The 18451-nt window shown below is 41.4% G+C and overlaps 1 protein-coding gene across 8 annotated transcripts in view; it reads right to left on the reverse strand.

The window, feature by feature from the left end:
• Window positions 1–17405, reverse strand: part of tfcp2 (transcription factor CP2) — a 28065-nt gene extending 10660 nt beyond the window's left edge. For 3 of the 8 annotated variants that reach the window (XR_009769177.1, XR_009769178.1, XM_061685519.1), the window contains exons 1-13: window positions 17112–17405; window positions 16676–16869; window positions 15349–15497; window positions 14124–14200; window positions 13473–13578; window positions 13073–13179; window positions 11663–11815; window positions 11446–11556; window positions 11057–11145; window positions 10928–10976; window positions 6024–6117; window positions 5857–5947; window positions 5664–5770 (exon numbers count right to left, since the gene is read on the reverse strand). Coding sequence is in view for 1 of the 8 variants with exons in the window: in XM_061685519.1 (XP_061541503.1) it covers window positions 5664–5770; window positions 5857–5947; window positions 6024–6117; window positions 10928–10976; window positions 11057–11145; window positions 11446–11556; window positions 11663–11815; window positions 13073–13179; window positions 13473–13578; window positions 14124–14200; window positions 15349–15497; window positions 16676–16797 (1255 nt within the window). In the remaining 7 variants the exon portion in view is untranslated. Of the gene's footprint in view, window positions 1–1639; window positions 2076–2369; window positions 2433–2518; window positions 5771–5856; window positions 5948–6023; window positions 6118–10927; window positions 10977–11056; window positions 11146–11445; window positions 11557–11662; window positions 11816–13072; window positions 13180–13472; window positions 13579–14123; window positions 14201–15348; window positions 15498–16675; window positions 16870–17111 lie in introns of those variants that run through there. The other 5 variants (XR_009769192.1, XR_009769191.1, XR_009769186.1 and 2 more) reach the window with 5 other exon arrangements.
• Window positions 17406–18451: the final 1046 nt, after the last annotated feature.

Consider the following 18451-nt stretch of genomic DNA (forward strand, 5'->3'; position numbering starts at 1 on the left):
GTAGCTCCCCATCCTTCCTTCGCGCTTGCCGTCTTTTGCAGTTTGCATTGAAATTTAAAGCTGACAGAAGCAACCTAAAATACAAACAACCAGGAGCAACAATAAACAAGAATAAAAATATTTTGCAGTAATCGATTCTAAAAATATTCGATAGTGACAGCTGTATACCAAGTTTAGAGTCGTGACAAATTCAGCACATTTCATTTGCTCCTCAAACATGAGCCATGTACATTATGGCTGTGTGTAAGTGTATATTTAGTTTCACCGCTAATGTACAGTACCTTGCTTTCATTGTCTTGTGTGAGAAATGGGAGGCCTTTGGAGCGAAATACAGCACTACTTTATGGTAGGCTTCAAGGCTTGATGTTTGTTGAATAGGCGATAAGATGCCAATGTCTTTGAGCAGCATATTATTTACTATTATGAGCAGTTCCTTATGTGCTTTTGATCCTGGAACACATCAATGAACAGAATTAAAAGAAGTACTCAGAATCATCTTTCAATAAGCTTATTTGATTCACTTTCCAGCGGCACAGTGGCCGACTGGTTAGAGCGTCAGCCTCACAGTTCTGAGGACCTGGGTTCAATCCCTGGCCCCGCCTGTGTGGAGTTTGCATGTTCTCCCCGTGCCTGCGTGGGTTTTCTCCCGGCACTCCGGTTTCCTCCCACATCCCCAAAACATGCATGAATTGGAGACTCTAAATTGCCCATAGGTGTGAATGTGAGTGCGAATGGTTGTTTGTTTGCATGTGCCCTGCGATTGGCTGGCAACCAGTTCAGGGTGTACCCCGCCTCCTGCCCGATGATAGCTGGGATAGGCTCCAGCACGCCCGCGACCCTAGTGAGGAGAAGCGGCTCAGAAAATGGATGGATGGATGGATTCACTTTCCCTTTTATGAGCCATTCTCTTTACTCTACCCGTTCATCATGCAGACATTCTGGAAATACTTTAGCATGGCCCCTTGTGAACATTCAAGACATGGTTGGCGATTGACCTCCACTTCTGCCGACATTCCTCACTGTTCCCTTTGCTTGATGCTGCTGATCTATATATGTGATTGGTGATCGGACTGCGACCATTTCAACACCGCCTCGCAGCCAGCCTTTTTTGAAAGGGCCATCAGCTGCTTCTTGATTCCTGAAAAGGAAATCATTAGTCCAGTGCATCAAACACCTTTGTCTTATTCGTCCTTCAATATAAAAAAATGAAACTTGCATGGACAGTAACAAAAGTGACAAACGCAGAGGTAAGACTACTTTTTGCGACATGCCAAAAGTCAAACCAGTGGCAAGGGTCCTTATGGGTTTCCCTCAGAAATGTCTTAATTTGAGAGTGGCGGTCTGTCTCACTCTTTTTCATGATGACACCTTTCCTCTGTAACAAGGCATGGCACTTCTTCAAGCCATCCAACTCCATGGCATGGGAGTTCTTCACCTCTGTAACCTGAAATGGGAATTATTTGCACAATATATGAATACACAAAACATATGGCCTGACAACTAGCTTGATCCCGAGAAATGTAATTGCAAAGATTTACGTGTACCAATTGGGTGTCCAAGATCTGTGAGTCTTCAAGGTTCATAACATTGTCTGAACCATATTTGGCCGTGTCCTCAGGAGAGCAGCATCGTGCATCACCGCCAACTGTTAGCTGTTTTCCCTGAACTCCCTCCAGAAGGGAAGACTGTTGACTTTCCCAAACTAGGTTGACGGTTGGAAGCGGGTAAGCATTCTGAATACGACATGAATGTCCTCTTTGAAAAAGTCATTATGTTCACATTTTCTAGCATATTTATCGCTTTCACTGGACTGTAGCCACTAAAAAGGATGGCACTGGCACCCAGCAAATAACCTGGAGGCATACAACCTGACATTGGTTGGCTGTACCATTCTTTGATGTGACCATGTCTGCATGTTGCTTTGAACACGGCAAGGCTTCCTCTCATATTTTTAATAGCCACCAGGCATGGGCTGGAACAGACAGCACAGATTGCCAGGAGTGCTCGTAGGCACGATTGAAAAACAAATTTGAATAGGGTTTCCATCAACGATGGACTCCTTCTCCAAGGAAATCCTGTAAAAATCAAGTGTGAAGTGTGAATAATTTTGTCTTGCCCCAGTTCTACAGTATAACAAAAAACAAGAGCTGTATCTGTAACTTACAACGGTGAAAAGAATAAACTAGTGTATTTACAGTATACACAAAAAAACATTAGACTTTCTAGTTGTCTTTGCAAGCTTCCCTCATTACTGACTATTCTTTTTCAGTGTCGTCATCATCATCATCATCATTATCAGATTGATCCTCATCACTAGGAGACTAGTCGTCTTTTTCGACATTTCTGTCTAATGGAATCATCCAGCTTACATGGAACTTTTTTTCTGCCTCTGGCTCAGTCGAAGTGACTTGGGTCCCATAATGTTGCTTATACTGAAATGTGAAAACCTTGCGTTAGTGAGGAGGTAATGATCAAAGCACTTGATAAATACAGTATATTACGGTATATTCCAACTCACCCATGATGTTTGAGTACTGACTGGCTTATTGTCAATCGTAGCCTGGATACACACACAGTTGCGATTGGACTGTGGTAGAATTCCTGTGACGTCCATGGCAATATTAGCATGATTTAATGTGACAATCTGGTTGTCATCTATTGCTCCTACTCCTAGTAACTCGGACACCATCTGGAATAATAGTGATGCAAGATTAACCACTTTATTTGTGAATAAGCATACACCTTGATGAGTCATGTGGACAAGGATTTGTAGGCTTGAGTTTGATACACCCAGGAAATGTAACTAACTGCAAATTATTTTAATCAATGGGTTATTTAAAAACAATCACATATTTTAATTGAGATTTTTTTCACGTGATTTAAATCACAGATTTGTAATCACCTTATTTGAAACAAAAAAGATGAGGGAGACGAAGCCACATCATCCTTACATGTAGTATCGCTATTACCGTTGTGCTGAAAAATATTGGCACCCCTGCGGTGCCAATGCAGACACACAATGCCTTTTTGGTTGACTGTCTGACATGAAATCAGACTTACCTTTTCCTGTTTTAGGATTACCAAAATTATGTCTATTCACTAAATGCCAGAATAGTGAGAGGGGGATTCTTTTGTTACAATAAAATATAACAGGCATGCTCATTGGGTCAGAGAGTTGAGGGGGGGGGAAAAAAACATGTCTTTTTATACAGTCATGGCTAGAAATATTGGCAGCCCAGGGGTGCCAATATTTTGAGCACAACTATACGTATTATATATTCATGTTTTAGTGACACGGTACAAGCTTTTACATAGTATGCAGTATTCCTATACATTGTGTGCCACTCGCTCGAGTAGATTTACAACACCCCGCACAGAAAGTCTTTGCCGTGTCTGTTGGCTTGTCATATAGGCAAATGTACAGACGACAGTACTGAAAGGTACTGTGTGGGTCTTTTTTTCCCCCCACTGCCCAGTGCATAATAATCATAACAGAGTCATAGGTGTATATACAAGGAAATCCTCACCTCTTGTCTGGGCCACTTCGCCGCTGCAAGATTTAGTTCTCCTGTTGGCGGTTGAGGTTCCCGATGGCCGTAGGAAAAATAGTTGGCACCACAGCTTTCAGCCTCTGCCTAACTACACCTGTGTATCCAATGCTTTCTGCTAAATGTTTCTCAAAACACACCGGTTCGAAGTGATCATCACAGAGTTTGGAATGCTTGCTAGGCACCCATACGTGACCACATTTCTTCCCGTCGATTGACTTTCCCTATCCACTGGTCACATATTCCTTTTTCACTTGGAAACCCAAAGAAACTCTTGCCACTGCCTGAACCATTTGTACAACCAAATGGTTGTACAAATGGACACAATAAACCATCATTAAATCGCTGATTCATACGACAACAACTGCACATGGATGGGAACAACAGCATGGAACAATAGCACACACCGCCGAATGATCAGGTTGTTTGGCTAGTGTTACATCACAGCGCCGGAAAGAGACAAAGACCGTAAGGCGCTAGATGCAAAAAGCAGAAGGCGCATTCTGAATCATATTTATCAATTTAACTGCTGTATATCTGCTATATAATCACCTCGAAATGGCAGACATTTTTTTCTACATTTTTCACTCTTACCAACTTGAAAGGCTAATCCCAAATGCATCCTCCGGGAAAGTATTAAGTACAATATTTTTCTGTTATTGGCCATTTAATAATTGGCCATTTCTGAATTTGAAGTTAGTTCATTCTGTGTCGTGACATAAAAGATCGCTCCATCGCTTAATACAGTTAACATTAACATCCGTAAACTAATTAGATAATCGTAGCAGCGTTTCCTAATTAATACAGGATTTACTAGCAGATCAACTCTTGTCGCCGATGTTACGTGTGCTTTGCAGTTCCACTGGGATCGCAACTCGGGCCACGACCCGCAGCACTTCAACGAAAAGACTAGTCCAACAAATACGACACTAGCTGATCTGATGAGCAAAAATCTTGCTTAAACGTAAGAGTATCAATAGAGGATGTCCGCTCCAGAGGTTGGTAGAGTAGCCAAATACTGTACTCAAGTAAGAGTACTGTTACTTGACAATAATGTGACTCAAGTAAAAAGGAGTCCTTCAAAAAAATTACGAGAGTAAAAAGTATAGAGTGAAATTATTACTGAGTAAATAGTGAGTAACTTTTTTTTTTAACCACAGCATGAACATTTTAAAAAATTACAAAATAAAATGTGAATGTGCAAATTCTGATGCTGCGTGTGTTTATGCATAGTCAAGACTACAACAACACATCTGCAATTTACTGCACGGTGTTTTCTCAAGCTATAAGTGAGCTGACATGTCCACGTTTGGCCAGACAGTGACAGAAAAATGTTTTTGTTCGTCTAAATGTAAACAAGAGTAGCTCGTTGTTGCCTTCATGGTAACGACGACCTTCCCAACATGGCCGGCGCGTAGGCACAATAATAAGCCGGGCTGGCTTAGCTAGTGTTAATACCTATGTCCGGAAAGTCCCAACAGAAGATGTATGAGGTCATGTGACTTTGTGTCATTTGATTGGTGAACTAAACTTAAACGTCACTAGCGCTTAAACTGGATTGATGCAAACAGTGCCCGATGCGGAAGCGCGAAGTCTCGCGTACAAAATAGTTGATAAATAAGGAATAACTGATAAAGTAGCGAGCGACATTTACATCATTGTAACGGAGTAAAAGAACAGTTACTTAACAGCAGAAGCAGCGGAAGTGTTTTTTCTGGTCTTGTCAACTCCTGTGACTTGTCCAAAGCAGGTCCCAAGCGCACAGGCGGAACCTCAGGCCAATGCGCTTGCATATTCGTCTGCCCCGGAATAATATTCAGAATTACAATCTGTGTGTGGATGTGTGGAATGGATCTAGCTGCCAGCGTTCAAGGAGTACGAAACAGCCTATGACGTCAGTGACGGTGACCCCCGCCCCCTGGAAAAACTCATCGGATCTATACGATTCACCTAAATGGCTTATTGAGTTCAAAACGGAGAATTTCGCCATAAGGCGAGTGATTTGCACGTATGAGTAAATAATTTTTCATTTTCAATTTAGGAAATATCTTCAAATACCTATCTAAAGATCGAACATTCTTTGTCACAGTAAGAAACAAGGTAATGTGCACTGACTAAAGAAAGTGCTGTTTGCAGCTTCTCCGTTCTCATGTTTGGCCTGTTGATCGCGTGCCTGCTGCGACTCCTGGCACACATAGATAGTTAACCTCGGACGGACCACCCTGTACACAACACACACGCATTTTCAGTTGTTCCCGTTCTCACTGATCAATCGAAAAAACAAGGTGTCAAGTTGCACAGTACTCACCGTCCTTTTAGTGCATTGAATAGTCGTATGCCGTCTGCTGGGCCACAGATCTGTATGACATCTTCCCTGGTCAGCTTCAACAGGTCTGCTCCTGTTAATGACACATGACAGCCCATTTGTTTTACATACACAATTGTTATGATTGATATCTAGGAGGGACATTTTACCTGAGAAGTTGGTGAAGAGCCGAGAGAAAGGCGAGAAGCGGTTTCGGAGAAGCCACTGTTGTGCATCTTGTGGCGTCGCTGCAGGTAACAAATTCTTAAGAGGGAAATAAAAAGTCACTTTAACGGCCTAAATAACTTTAACAGGTACCTTTTATTACCTCCGTTACAGAGGCTACTTGCTGTATGTCGCCATAACATTTGTCACCTGAGATTACAGTGGGTATGGAAAGTATTCAGACCCCCTTAAATTTTTCACTCTTATTATTATTATATTGCAGCAATTTGCTAAAATCATTTAAGTTCATTTTTTTCCCTCATTAATGTACACACAGCACCCCATATTGACAGAAAAAAAACGGAATTGTTGAAATTTTTGCAGATTAAAAAAAAAACTGAAATATCACACAGCCGTAAGTATTCAGACCCTTTGCTGTCACACTCATATTTAACTCGGGTGCTGTCCATTTCTTCTGACCATCCTTGAGATGGTTCTACACCTATATTGGAGTCCAGCTATGTTTGATTATACTGATTGGACTTGATTAGGAAAGCCACACACCTGTCTATATAAGACCTTACAGGTCACAGTGCATGTCAGAGCGAATGAGCATCATAAGGTCAATGGAACTGCCTGAAGAGCTCAGAGACAGAATTGTGGCAAGGCAGAGATCTGGCCAAGGTTACAAAATAAATTCTGCTGCACTTAAGGTTCCAAAGAGCACAGTGGCCTCCATAATCCTTAAATGGAAGGTGTTTGGGACGACCAGAACCCTACCTTGATCTGGCCATCCGACCAAACTAAGCAATCGGGAGAGAAGAGCCTTGGTGAGAGAGGTAAAGAAGAACCCAAAGATCACTGTGTCTGAGCTCCAGAGATACAGTCGGGAGATGGGAGAAAGTTCTAGAAAGTTAACCATCACTGCAGCCCTCCACCAGTCGGGGCTTTATGGCACAGTGGCCCGACGGAAGCCTCTCCTCAGTCCAAGACACATGAAAGCCCGCATGGAGTTTGCTAAAAAACACATGAAGATGGTGAGAAATAAGATTCTCTGGTCTGACGAGACCAAGATAGAACTTTTTGGCCTTAATTCTAAGCAGTATGTGTGGGGAAAACCAGGCACTGCTCATCACCTATCTCATACAGCCCCAACAGTGAAGCATGGTGGTGGCAGCATCATGCTGTGGGGGTGTTTTTCAGCTGCAGGGACAGGACGACTGGTTGCAATCGAAGGAAAGATGAATGCGGCCAAGTACAGCGATATCCTGGACGAAAACCTTCTCCAGAGTGCTCAGGACCTCAGATGATCGGGAATCCCAATAGAAGACGTGTCCCTGTTTAACTGTGTACGTCATTCAGAGGCCCAGAAAGGAAACACTGGCCTTGTTGACAGGGCTGAAGGACAAAAAGATGCCCAAACAATCGGAGGAACAGGAGATAAGGCGACACGAGGCACGGACGGATTCATCAGGGTCATCCAAACAATCAGGAGGAGCGAATGACAAATAGTAGTATAGTAAGTCTTTATGTATCCTGTATTATATTGTCTTGTAGATGTATTTTACTGCTTTTTTACATCATGGCCAGGGGACTACAGATAAAAACTAGCCTGCTGGCTAATTCTGGCTTTTTTAACCATGTGTATTTCATGTGTTTTATGAAATTGCTGTCCCCTTTCAAAGAAACTGATTTTAAAAAAAAAAGAAAAAACAAAAAAACACACCCACATCCTTCCCTGCCCCATTGGAGCAAATCTCTTTTTTTTTTTTTTTTAGTTCTTTTGAATATCTCTGTTTTTTAGTTCAAGGTGACCCAAAGGTTATTGTTTTAATAATCTATAGGCCTCCAAGATAAATATATGGAGAACTTTTCAGAACTGCTGTCAGTTATTTGTACTGACTATAACTATTTTGTCATAACGAGAGACTTTAACATTCATGTTGACAATGACATGGAAACAAAATCTCTGCTATAAGAACTCTCTGCTAGACTAGACACATTTGACCTCTCTCAGCATATTAAGAGTCCAACCCACACTTAAGGTCACATCTTAGACCTGGTCATCTCTAAAGCTGTTGAAATTCTATCAATTGACATTAAGGATATGGCTATTTCTGACCATTTTTGTGTATTCTTTGAATTACAGATTCATTCCAAAAGTTCAAACAACCTCTATGTCTATTCAGAAAAGGTACATAAATGAGAGTACCGCCACTAATTTTATGGAGATCATCGCTGTGCCACAAACTGTGACTGCTGAGACAGTTAATGAACCTTTGGATAATTTCCCCTGTAAAATCTCAAATGTCATGAATGCTGTCGCTCCAATTAAAACTAAGACAATCTTGAAGCGACCTAGAACACCGTGGAGGAGTACAATGATGTAAATACCTCTAAATCAAAGTGTAAGAAAGAAGTACGTAAGTGGAGAAAAACTAAACTCTAAATTGACGATGACCTCTACAGACAGTCTTTGTAATTTTAACCAAGAGTTAGTCAGGGCTAGACAGGAACACTTTTCTGAAATCATCAGTAAGAACTTCAACATATACTCGCACTCTGTTTGCTGTGGTTGACAAGCTCACAACCCCCCGAATCAGATAGCTCCAGAACTCCTAACAGCAGATAAATGCAATGAATTTGCTTGTTATTTTCGTGAAAACAAATATAATCCATCAGGTTAGATATAAGCACAAATCAGCAAAATGATAAAATGATACTACATCTCTGCGATTGGCTGGCAACCAGTTCAGGGTGTACCCCACCTCCTGCGCGATGATAGCTGGGATAGGTTCCAGCACTCCCGCGACCCTTGTGAGGATAAGCGGCTCACACAATGGATGGATACTACATCTGAAGCCACCCAGGAAAAACTCTATTACCATGTCAGAATTTGATACAGTTGAAAAAAACGGTTTCTGCAGAGAAAACGGTTCAGCAGCTGAAACCATCAACGAGCTGTCTTGACTCAATAGCATCTGACTTTTTCAAAGCTATTGCAAAGTCTGTGCGAGCTGATTTACAGCAAATAATTAATTGCTCACTTCAGTCAGGCAAGTTTCCTAAAGCTCTTCAAGTAGCTGCCATTAAGCCTCTGCTAAAAAATAGAACGCTGGACACTCTGATGTTAGCAAGCTATAGACCCATCTCAAATCTCCCTTTCATAGCCAAGATTGTTGAGAAAGTTATTTTTAATCAACTCAGCAATTTCTTGAACTTAATTGGATATTTTTTACAAATTTCAATCAGGGTTCCGAACTCATCACAGTACAGAATCTGCTCTTATCAAAGTGCTAAATGACATAAGGTTGAATACTGACTCGGGAAAGGTGTCAATTCCGGTCTTGTTGGACCTCAGTGCGGCTTTTGATACGGTAGATCATAATATACTGCTGAACAGGTTGGAAACGTGGGTAGGACTAAATGGAACAGTCCTTAAATGGTTCAGACCTACCTGGAAGAAAGGAGTTATTTTATAACCATTGGAAGTGTTCAATCTCATCGAATGGCAATGACCTATGGGGTCCCTCAAGGGTCAGTTCTTGGGACCCCTCCGGTTCAGCCTGTATATGCTACCCTTGGGTCAAATTCTTCAGAACTTTAATTTTGACTATCATAGCTATGCAGTTGACACACAGTTATATCTAGCAGTGTCTCCAGATGACTACAGTTCAATTGAGGTGTTGTGTCACTGTCGAAAACAGATAAATATCTGGATGAGTAAAAATGTTCTTCAATTAAACCACAAAAACATTTAGATAATTGTTTTTGGCAATAATGAAAAGAGAATTGCTGTTAGTAAATACCTGGAGTCACTCTCTTAAAAACCAAAGACCAAGTCCGAAACCTTGGTGTTCTGATAGATTCCGACCTGACTTTCAACAGTCATATCAAATCAATTACTAAAACTGCTTGGAACATATCCAGAGTGAAGGCTTGCATGTGTCAAGCAGACCAGGAGAAGCTCATCCATGCTTTTATCTCAAGTAGACTTGACTATGGTAATGGTCTTCTGACTGGACTCCCTAAAAAGAGCATTAAACAGCTGCAGCTCATTCAGAATGCAGCTCGGGTTCTGACCAGGTCAGAGCATATTACTCCAATTCTAAAGTCTTTACACTAGCTTCCAGTCAGCTTTAGAATAGATTTTAAAGTTCTGCTACTGGTCTATAAATCACTAAACGGTTTAGGTCCTGAATACATGAATGAAATGCTAATGGGATATAAACCCAGTAGGGAGATCGACAGACTCAGGTCACATAGTGGAGCACAGAGTCCAAAGCAAACATGGTGAAGCAGCATTTAGCTATTATGCTGCACACAAATGGAATAAGTTGCCAACAGAAGTGACGTCAGCCCCAAGTGTGCATGTTTTTAAGTCCAGGTTAAAAACTCTTCCTTTTTCCCATGCTTTTTAGAGCATTTCCACTTTTAAATGATATTTCTTGCACTGTATGCTGTTTTAATTGTATTTTTATCCCCCCCCCCCCTTGTTTTAAATGTTTAGAAGCTGTTTTTATCTTTGTTTTTAAATGCTTTAAATCATGTAAAGCACATTGAGTTACCTTGTGTGTGAAATGCGCTCTATAAATACATTTGCTTTGCTTTGCTTTGCTTTAGCAAATGACTGCAATATAACAAAGAGTGAAAAATTTCAGGGGGTCTGAATGCTTTCCATATCCACTGTATGTGCCCTGTGATTGACTAGCAAACAGTTCAGTGTCTATCCTGCCTCTTGCCCAGAGTCAGCTGGGATGGGCTCCAGCATGCCAGCGACCCCAGTGAGGAGAATCTTTGCGGAAAACTGATGGATCGAACTACATGCACTTTTACAATGCTATAGCTACCAGACCTTTTGGAGGGAAACAAAAAAAGAAGAAATTAAAAAAACACTGATTTTACTTACGTCAGCTACTTGAACCACAGGCTCAGGCTGGTGGTTTGGTGATCCGTTTCTAAAAAAGCAGAAGGATTGTGTTAGCGAGGAGGACAGAGGTAGCCATAAGCATCAGATGGTGCCAAGAACACATTTTACCCTTCTGCAACTGGGAAGCTGTTCTGCGTGCTGTTGAAGCCCGGTGATGGAGAGTTGTTGACATAGGGGACCTCGGGCCAGGGGGAACACTGTGAAGAGGCCAAAGGTTCTGTTAGTGCATCAAGCAGGCCTGTTATGGATTGTGATGCTAAGGCTGCTGGTCCAATAAAACTAGGATATTTAAAGAGACAGGAGATGTTCAGTGACTTTAGTAGGTGCATTTTGGAAATAGCTGACTTGCAGCAAGAGATGAGTACACAGGGCAATTTGAATCATTTTACAATACGAATATTCCCATTACATTTGATATGTACACATTTCTTCAGTGCTCTGAATAAATCTAGAATTTAATTTCACAAACGTTTACGCTAGGTTATTAAAAAACTAACCTCTGTGAGGATTGTAGTTTCATACGAGGCCTGGTATTTCTCCTTCTCCTGTGGTGCCCTTTTCTCCATCTTCTCCCTATCAGTCTTCTGCTTTCTATCCGCACCTTTCGGCTGAAAGAGGTGACATGGTGTCACTGAGCTGACCGCTCAGCCGATACCACATACACCAGCAAACGTGTGATTTTCGACTTGTCAGGAGTCTCGTCATTCTGCTCACCTTGAAAACTTTGACCTGACAGGAGGCGGAGTGGAGGTGCTCGGTGTACTCGCTGCTCTCGTTCTCTTTGAACGTGTCAATCTGGATGCGAAAGGGAACCCCTTTTTCCCCGCCGTGTTTACGCATGGTAAATTCTGTGCTGATGCAGTGAACCTACCATTGTTGAAAACGATACAGACGATAGAATTCGATGCAGAAACAAGAAAAGCGTGACAAAATGCAAAAAAGATTTAGAACAAGTCATTGTATAAAGCCACCTTGCTAACAAATGGTTCAGTTAAGTTTATCGGAGTATGGTTTGAAATGATAAATCCTGATCTGGCTTTTGTTTCCAGCATGGGCTTCGTAGGTGCCAGATACGCAGATAGCGTGCATCAGGCCAGGAGGCCAAAAGAATGGAAGATGGGGGAACAAAAGAAAGATACTGTGATATAATCGCATTGTTGGCTTATGACACTGTAACTACACTTGCATGTTTTAATAAGCCAGTGATTAGGAACACACAATAAACATGTTTCAAGCAGATTATTATTTTTTTTATTCTATTTCCACAAGTTTTCAAAACTAGTTCAAAACATTGCAATATCATACTACAATATTATACAGGGAGTTGACCAATCAGAAGACTGCGGTTTGTGTAGTTACACCCTTAAGGTACCGTACCACAGCATCTAGCGCCAAATAGTGGCAAAGATCAATCGCCCCATTAACTGACTGCACCTGTGCATCCTGCGACAGGGACTTTCCACATTTTGACATTAAATACATATGAAATTTTTAATACAGTTGAGTATTATTGTAAAACACATACCATATAAACTGTATTGGTGCAGCTTGGCAGCGGCCGTGACTAGGTCTCAGCTCACGCTTAGAACCTTTTAGGTGAAAGCTCGTGCATTTTTGAATTGTTGTTACATTTGAAATATTTGAACACTGCACAGCAGCAATTCAAGTTTTTAATCAGAGCAAAACTAATGGCCGATAGTCAGCCACTCATGAAAACTAGCTGCTGAACCCCACACACTGCATGATAGTTCCGTCTGGTTCGGCTGCGACGTTCGGTATGCGGCAGGCCTTAAAGATGTAAACAATAGGACAGTGGCCAAATAAGTGTGAATGTGAGTGCGAATGGTTGTTTATATGTGCCCTGTGATTGGCTGGCGACCACTTCAGGGTGTACCCAGCCTCTCACCCAGAGTCAGCTGGGATATCTTCCGGCTAGCCCGCGACCCAAGTAAGGAAAATGGATGGACTGCAGCTATCTCGGTAATGTTGAGTCAGATATTCAAATTCAGGTTTCTTGCTTAGATCAACAATGCCTTGAAATGTTTCCGTACAGAACTCTGATTTAATGATTTGACCTGAATAATCTTGGTGAGAGGAGGAAGTCAATCTGGAGGAACATGCTACCTGGATAAAAACTGAGGTTCTTTTTGACGGTTCCCATAGGAACTCCACAGTGTTAAGCTGAGTAGGGTTAGCCCGTGGGTCGATAATGCCAACTGACATGGGGATATCTGCAACAGATCAATGCACAACAGGCTTTTAACAAAAAGCAAGTCAATACGGTATTCTACTGTTGTTGCAAGTATTGGGTTGTTGTCTCAAATGAAAAGTGAGTGGTGCAAATACATTGTATCAATGTGCTAATTTTCTAGCTCACTGAGTCAAAGCTTTGTTAGTTCCATTTTTTAATCAATAAAATGTTCAGATTTTCCTTAGAGGAATTCAATGACCTGTTCCAATAACAGTTTCATGAAATAAAGAGCAATCTGCAAAAACAACAGTCAATCACTTAAGAGACACTCACCCAGGTCCAGAATGCGATCCCCGGGCCTGTTCCAGCGCCAACCCTCCAGCTGTTGGTGCTCTGTGTACTGAAGTCGGCGGTCGTGAAACACCACGCGAATGATGCTCTGCAATTTAGAAAAATTTGCATATTACAGAGATTTGTGTTGTTAATACTGCTGAAATATGATGGGAAAAGGGAATTAACAGATTATGGGAAAATATTTTGATTTTGTCCAGCTGCAACTGAGACACGGTTACAACCTGATAACGTCCCATTTGATAGGTTTTGGGGGGGAATTGTGTCACTTGCATCATGTAGTTTAAAACCAACCGACACACACTATCAGTCTTTTAGTGCTAAAAAAAAAAAAAAAAAAAGAATTGGAAAAAAAATAAATAAATGAAAATTTAAAAATAGCAGCAGTTCAGTTGTCATGAGAAAGTGATCCGGCCTCAATCTGTATCGTAACTACAGGACTATGATTACAACGCAATCACCAGATTTGGACAAGAGAAAGTGAAAGAACGCAAATAATGCCACATTTCCCCTCACATAATTCGTCTCTAAATGTTTATTTTTGTTATTTAAAAATCAAAAGCCATGCCCAATGGCCATCATAGCAAAAATAAACATACAATAGTTTCTTTACATGCGTCTTGAGTAACGCACCTTAACCATTTTACCAGAGATTTCCGGAAGTTCACCAATTTTCCGATTATCAAGCATGATAATTTCATAGGACTGCCCTGTAATGACAAGTACACAGGGAATAACATGGTCAACAAAGAAAACCACCGCCCTTTCTGATCGAAACTAATACAGTGAAAACAACGTGCAAAACCTATTCTGTGATATTAGTTTACTTCCAAATTGTTCTAACTTTAAAACATTTCAAAAGAAAGTTATGTAAAGAGAACTAATTTGATTTGGGCAAAACTAAAATCAAGTAAAACTACTCACCTTTTGAAGACCCAACATACTGCTAATAAATTACTATGCTTTCAGCTACACAACACGAATCATCTTATTGGTAAAATCAATTTGTGTATGTCCATCCATCCCTCCATTTTCTGAGCCGCTTCTCCTCACTAGGGTCGCGTGTGTGCTGGAGCCTATCCCAGCTATCATCGGGCAGGAGGCGGGGTACACCCTGAACTGGTTGCCAGCCAATCGCAGGACACATACAAACAACAATTTGTGTATGTGGTTTATATATGACTACCTCAAATGCGGCCAATTGAACGTACTGGTATATGGGCTGCATCCACACACAAAAAAAAAAAGACTTTTTCCACATACAAAAATAATGAGCGTGTGCTGCCCAATCCAGTCCGCACGTTTAGCCTGACGTTGGTAGTAGTGTGACACAGGTACAGTTGGGAAGTAAGACAGTGAGTCGAGTCCAACCGTTCTTGCTTCCACAGAGCAGAGAATATATTTCTGTTTTATATGTGCTACTACCCTGTTTGTGTGAGAGTAACAGCTGTAGTAATAGTGTAAAATTTGCGCAATAACGATGCTACTTTCCGTTTGCACGTCCATGATGTTTCTAATTGAATGTTAGCATTAAGCTAGCTGAATTATGCTACACTAATAATAGTAGCGGTGATGACAGTATTTTGAATGAACATTTGATAAACAAGACCAAGCAAGAACACTGCCTCTCATTTGGGGAACCGTTAGCTCCGAGTTAGATTTAAGAAGTTTCGCTTAAATTTTGAAGCCTATTTTTTCATAAAACTGAAATCCAAATTCCACCTCTTGGGCAACATTGGCAACTCCACTGTAACATATTGTAGCTGTCAGTCGCACTAATTCGGTCACACTGTGATTTAGCTCACAGATGACAGTCATCATTATGTCAATGAAGTATGTCTGTTATTGATGCGCTGACCTTGATTGAGGTAGGTGAGTGTTTCATCATGCAGTTTAACGGCTGGCGAGGTAGCAGCACACAGAACATACTGGAAGGGAAGGATCTTGTCGGTGTCAGGAGGCAAGTTGGACTCCTCTTGTTTGAAGATGGGCAGGGCAAGTACGTCGCTATAGGTCAGACAAACAGAGCAACTGTTAGTACATTTACAGAAGAGCAACAGATGAACAGGTGTACGTTTTTGTTCCCGATTGGACATGCGCTGCGCTTCAGATAACTATAATCAAGGCAGCGCTAGCAAATACCAAAGTATCCAGGCTGAATCTCACCCCTCTTCTCAACAGAGCAATTTACAGCGGAAACACTACAGTACATAATGAAGCACAGCAGCTTGACAATGAAACAGAGGGGAGACTATTTGTCTGCAAAAAAATAAATTTTCACCTATTTGGTAGGTTTGAGGCACGGCGAATGACTGGTTAACACATCTGGCTTACAGTTCTGGGGACCGGGGTTCAAATCCCAGCCCCGCCTGTGTGGAGTTTGCATGTTCTCCCCGTGCCTGGGTGGGTTTTCGCCGGGCACTTCGGTTTCCTCCCACATCCCAAGAAACATGCGTGGTAGGTTGATTGAAGACTCTAAATTGCCCGTAGGTGTGAATGTGAGTGCATATGGTTGTTTGTTTCTATGTGCCCTGCGATTGGCTGGCGACCGGTTCAGGGTGTACCCCGCCTCCCGTCCGAATATAGCTGGGATAGGCTCCAGCAGCCCGTGACCCTAATGAGGAGAAGTGCTATGGTAAATGGATGGATTATTATTTATTAGGTAAAGTCCTGAAGAATCAAATTACAGCAGATCCCACATTGAGTGCCCGAAGAATTTCACAAGGTGGAATTTCACTTGGTAGTACAGTGACCTAGTGATTAGCACATCTGCCTCACAGTCAAGAAGTTCAGGGTTTAAATCTCAGCTCAGCTCCTGTGTGGAGTGTCCATCTTCTGCCTGTGCCCCCGTGGGGTTTCTCTGTGTACTCTGGCTTCTTCCAACATTCCCAAAACATGCATGTAAGATTCATTGAAGACTAAATTGTTCACAGGTGTATATGTGAGTTTGAATAGCTGAATGATGCTGCTTTCGGGGTGCATGCTGCAGAAAGTTCGGGATCCTCGGGAAGTACGCGAGGGTCGGTCGCATACTAATTTATTGCATTCCTAAATTTGTTATGAATCTGGACAAAAGCTAAAATTACAGTCAACGACCTGGCCCTTGCACATCTATGCCTACAGTTATGACTGCATAATAGCAATTTCAGTATCAGTGCCCTGCTGAGTGAAAACTGCTTCAGTACCTCATGCTGTATGCCCCGGCACCAAGCTCCTGGCCGATGCCCGACAGGCTGGCATCAAAGTCCTGGACCAGTCCGGACTCAATCACTTCGTCGGAGAGCGGTAACTTCAGAGCCCAGGCCATGATGACTGCTCACAGATCTCAATGGGGTTCGGTTCTGACAGCACACTCAACTCGAGACTTGCAAGTTTCAACCTTCGATGAGAAAGAAAGTTAGACTTCCACATGACTGTAACAACGACTACATATCATGTGGGTATTATCTCCCCCCCCCCTAAAAAAAACAGCTTTGCAAAATGACAAGAATAAATAATTTTGAGCAAGCAAAGTTCTCAAGGTAATATTAGCGGATTAGTGCATTGAACTTTCATAGTTAGTCACGCTATCAATATTTTAATTTTGACAGTAAGCGGCCCGCTTAAAACTGCACAGATTACCTTACGGCGAAAAGGAAGCGTAGCTGCTTGCTAAGAGTGCGAGGTTTTCATGCCATCATGCCGTGCGCCGTCGCTCCAGTACTAAAATAAACATGTCGAGCTAGTCATGCTAGCCACAGAGATGCTAACAATTGTTCAGGAGGTTTCACGACAACACCACAATATATTTCACAACACGCATTCTTTAACCGGGAATCAGCCAAAATAGGCCGTAAACTAAATATGGAATTTATGTTGCTTTTGTTTATTTATCAAGGTTGGAAAACGTAGCTGTCGTAATTTCCGTATATAGCTTCTTCGTGTTATTTTTTAAAACACAATGCTGCCACCTACCGGTTGGAAGTTATTAAAAAGTTTATACTGTCGTATAAACTTTGCCCTTAATCCTAGCAGAAACTCTTCTGTCACATAACACACCTGACACCTTCCTCCACCTGTTCCAACCTGCTTGGACCCGTTTCATCACTTCCTTACCACACTCACCATTGCTCTGGACTGTTGACACCAAGTATTTAAAGTCCTCCACCCTCACTATCTCTTCTCCCTGTCGCCTCATATAATACCAACTTGAACAAAGCGGTGTTTGGAAAATCAAGCAAGCTGTCAAGTTTTTTCACCTGCAAAGGGGATTCCACCCGATAGCTACGATGTATAAAATATGAGTTAATACTGCCACTTTATAGTATAGTGCATTCCTTTATCCAGACTATGCAGTGTTTCCAGTCATATATTTTTTTTTGTTTTCCTAAAACGTTGTCGTTTTTGAGGTGGGGGGATTCCACCCGACAGCGACAATATATAAAATTTTATTGAAAAACAGATTGATATTATTGGAAATGACTGCCAGTTCCATTTTCTTGAGCAAAAATACATAAATCAACTTGTTAGTGAAATCTGGACCATTAAGACTCCATACCTCTCTTGACAAAACAATGTTACATAGACATTTAACATTGTAAATAATAAAATAATTAGCATGAATTATTTTAATATTTGAGAATGTCTTTTACATAGACATCTTAACTTTTTTAAAAACCTTATCCAAGAATCACCTGGCCCATTTGTCTGTTTTAAAATAAATTTAAAAAATGGTACTTGAGCATAAGTTGTCTATCCCTACTTCAGTCCAAATCAATCCCAATAAAAGCATCTTTTCGCTGTTCAGTAATTCAATTGGTCTGAATATAGCCACAAAACAACAATCATTAATTAGTAAAGACAGTTTATTTACATTTTACAAAAAAACAACCAACTACATTTTTTCCCTCACTTCTTCCAAAGCCGTCTTTCCAGTTGAGTAATAGTTATTGATACCATATTTCTCTAATTTAGCTTTTTAT

This window comes from Phycodurus eques, chromosome 1 (assembly GCF_024500275.1).
Source record: "Phycodurus eques isolate BA_2022a chromosome 1, UOR_Pequ_1.1, whole genome shotgun sequence".
NCBI classification, from domain to species: Eukaryota; Metazoa; Chordata; class Actinopteri; order Syngnathiformes; family Syngnathidae; genus Phycodurus; species Phycodurus eques.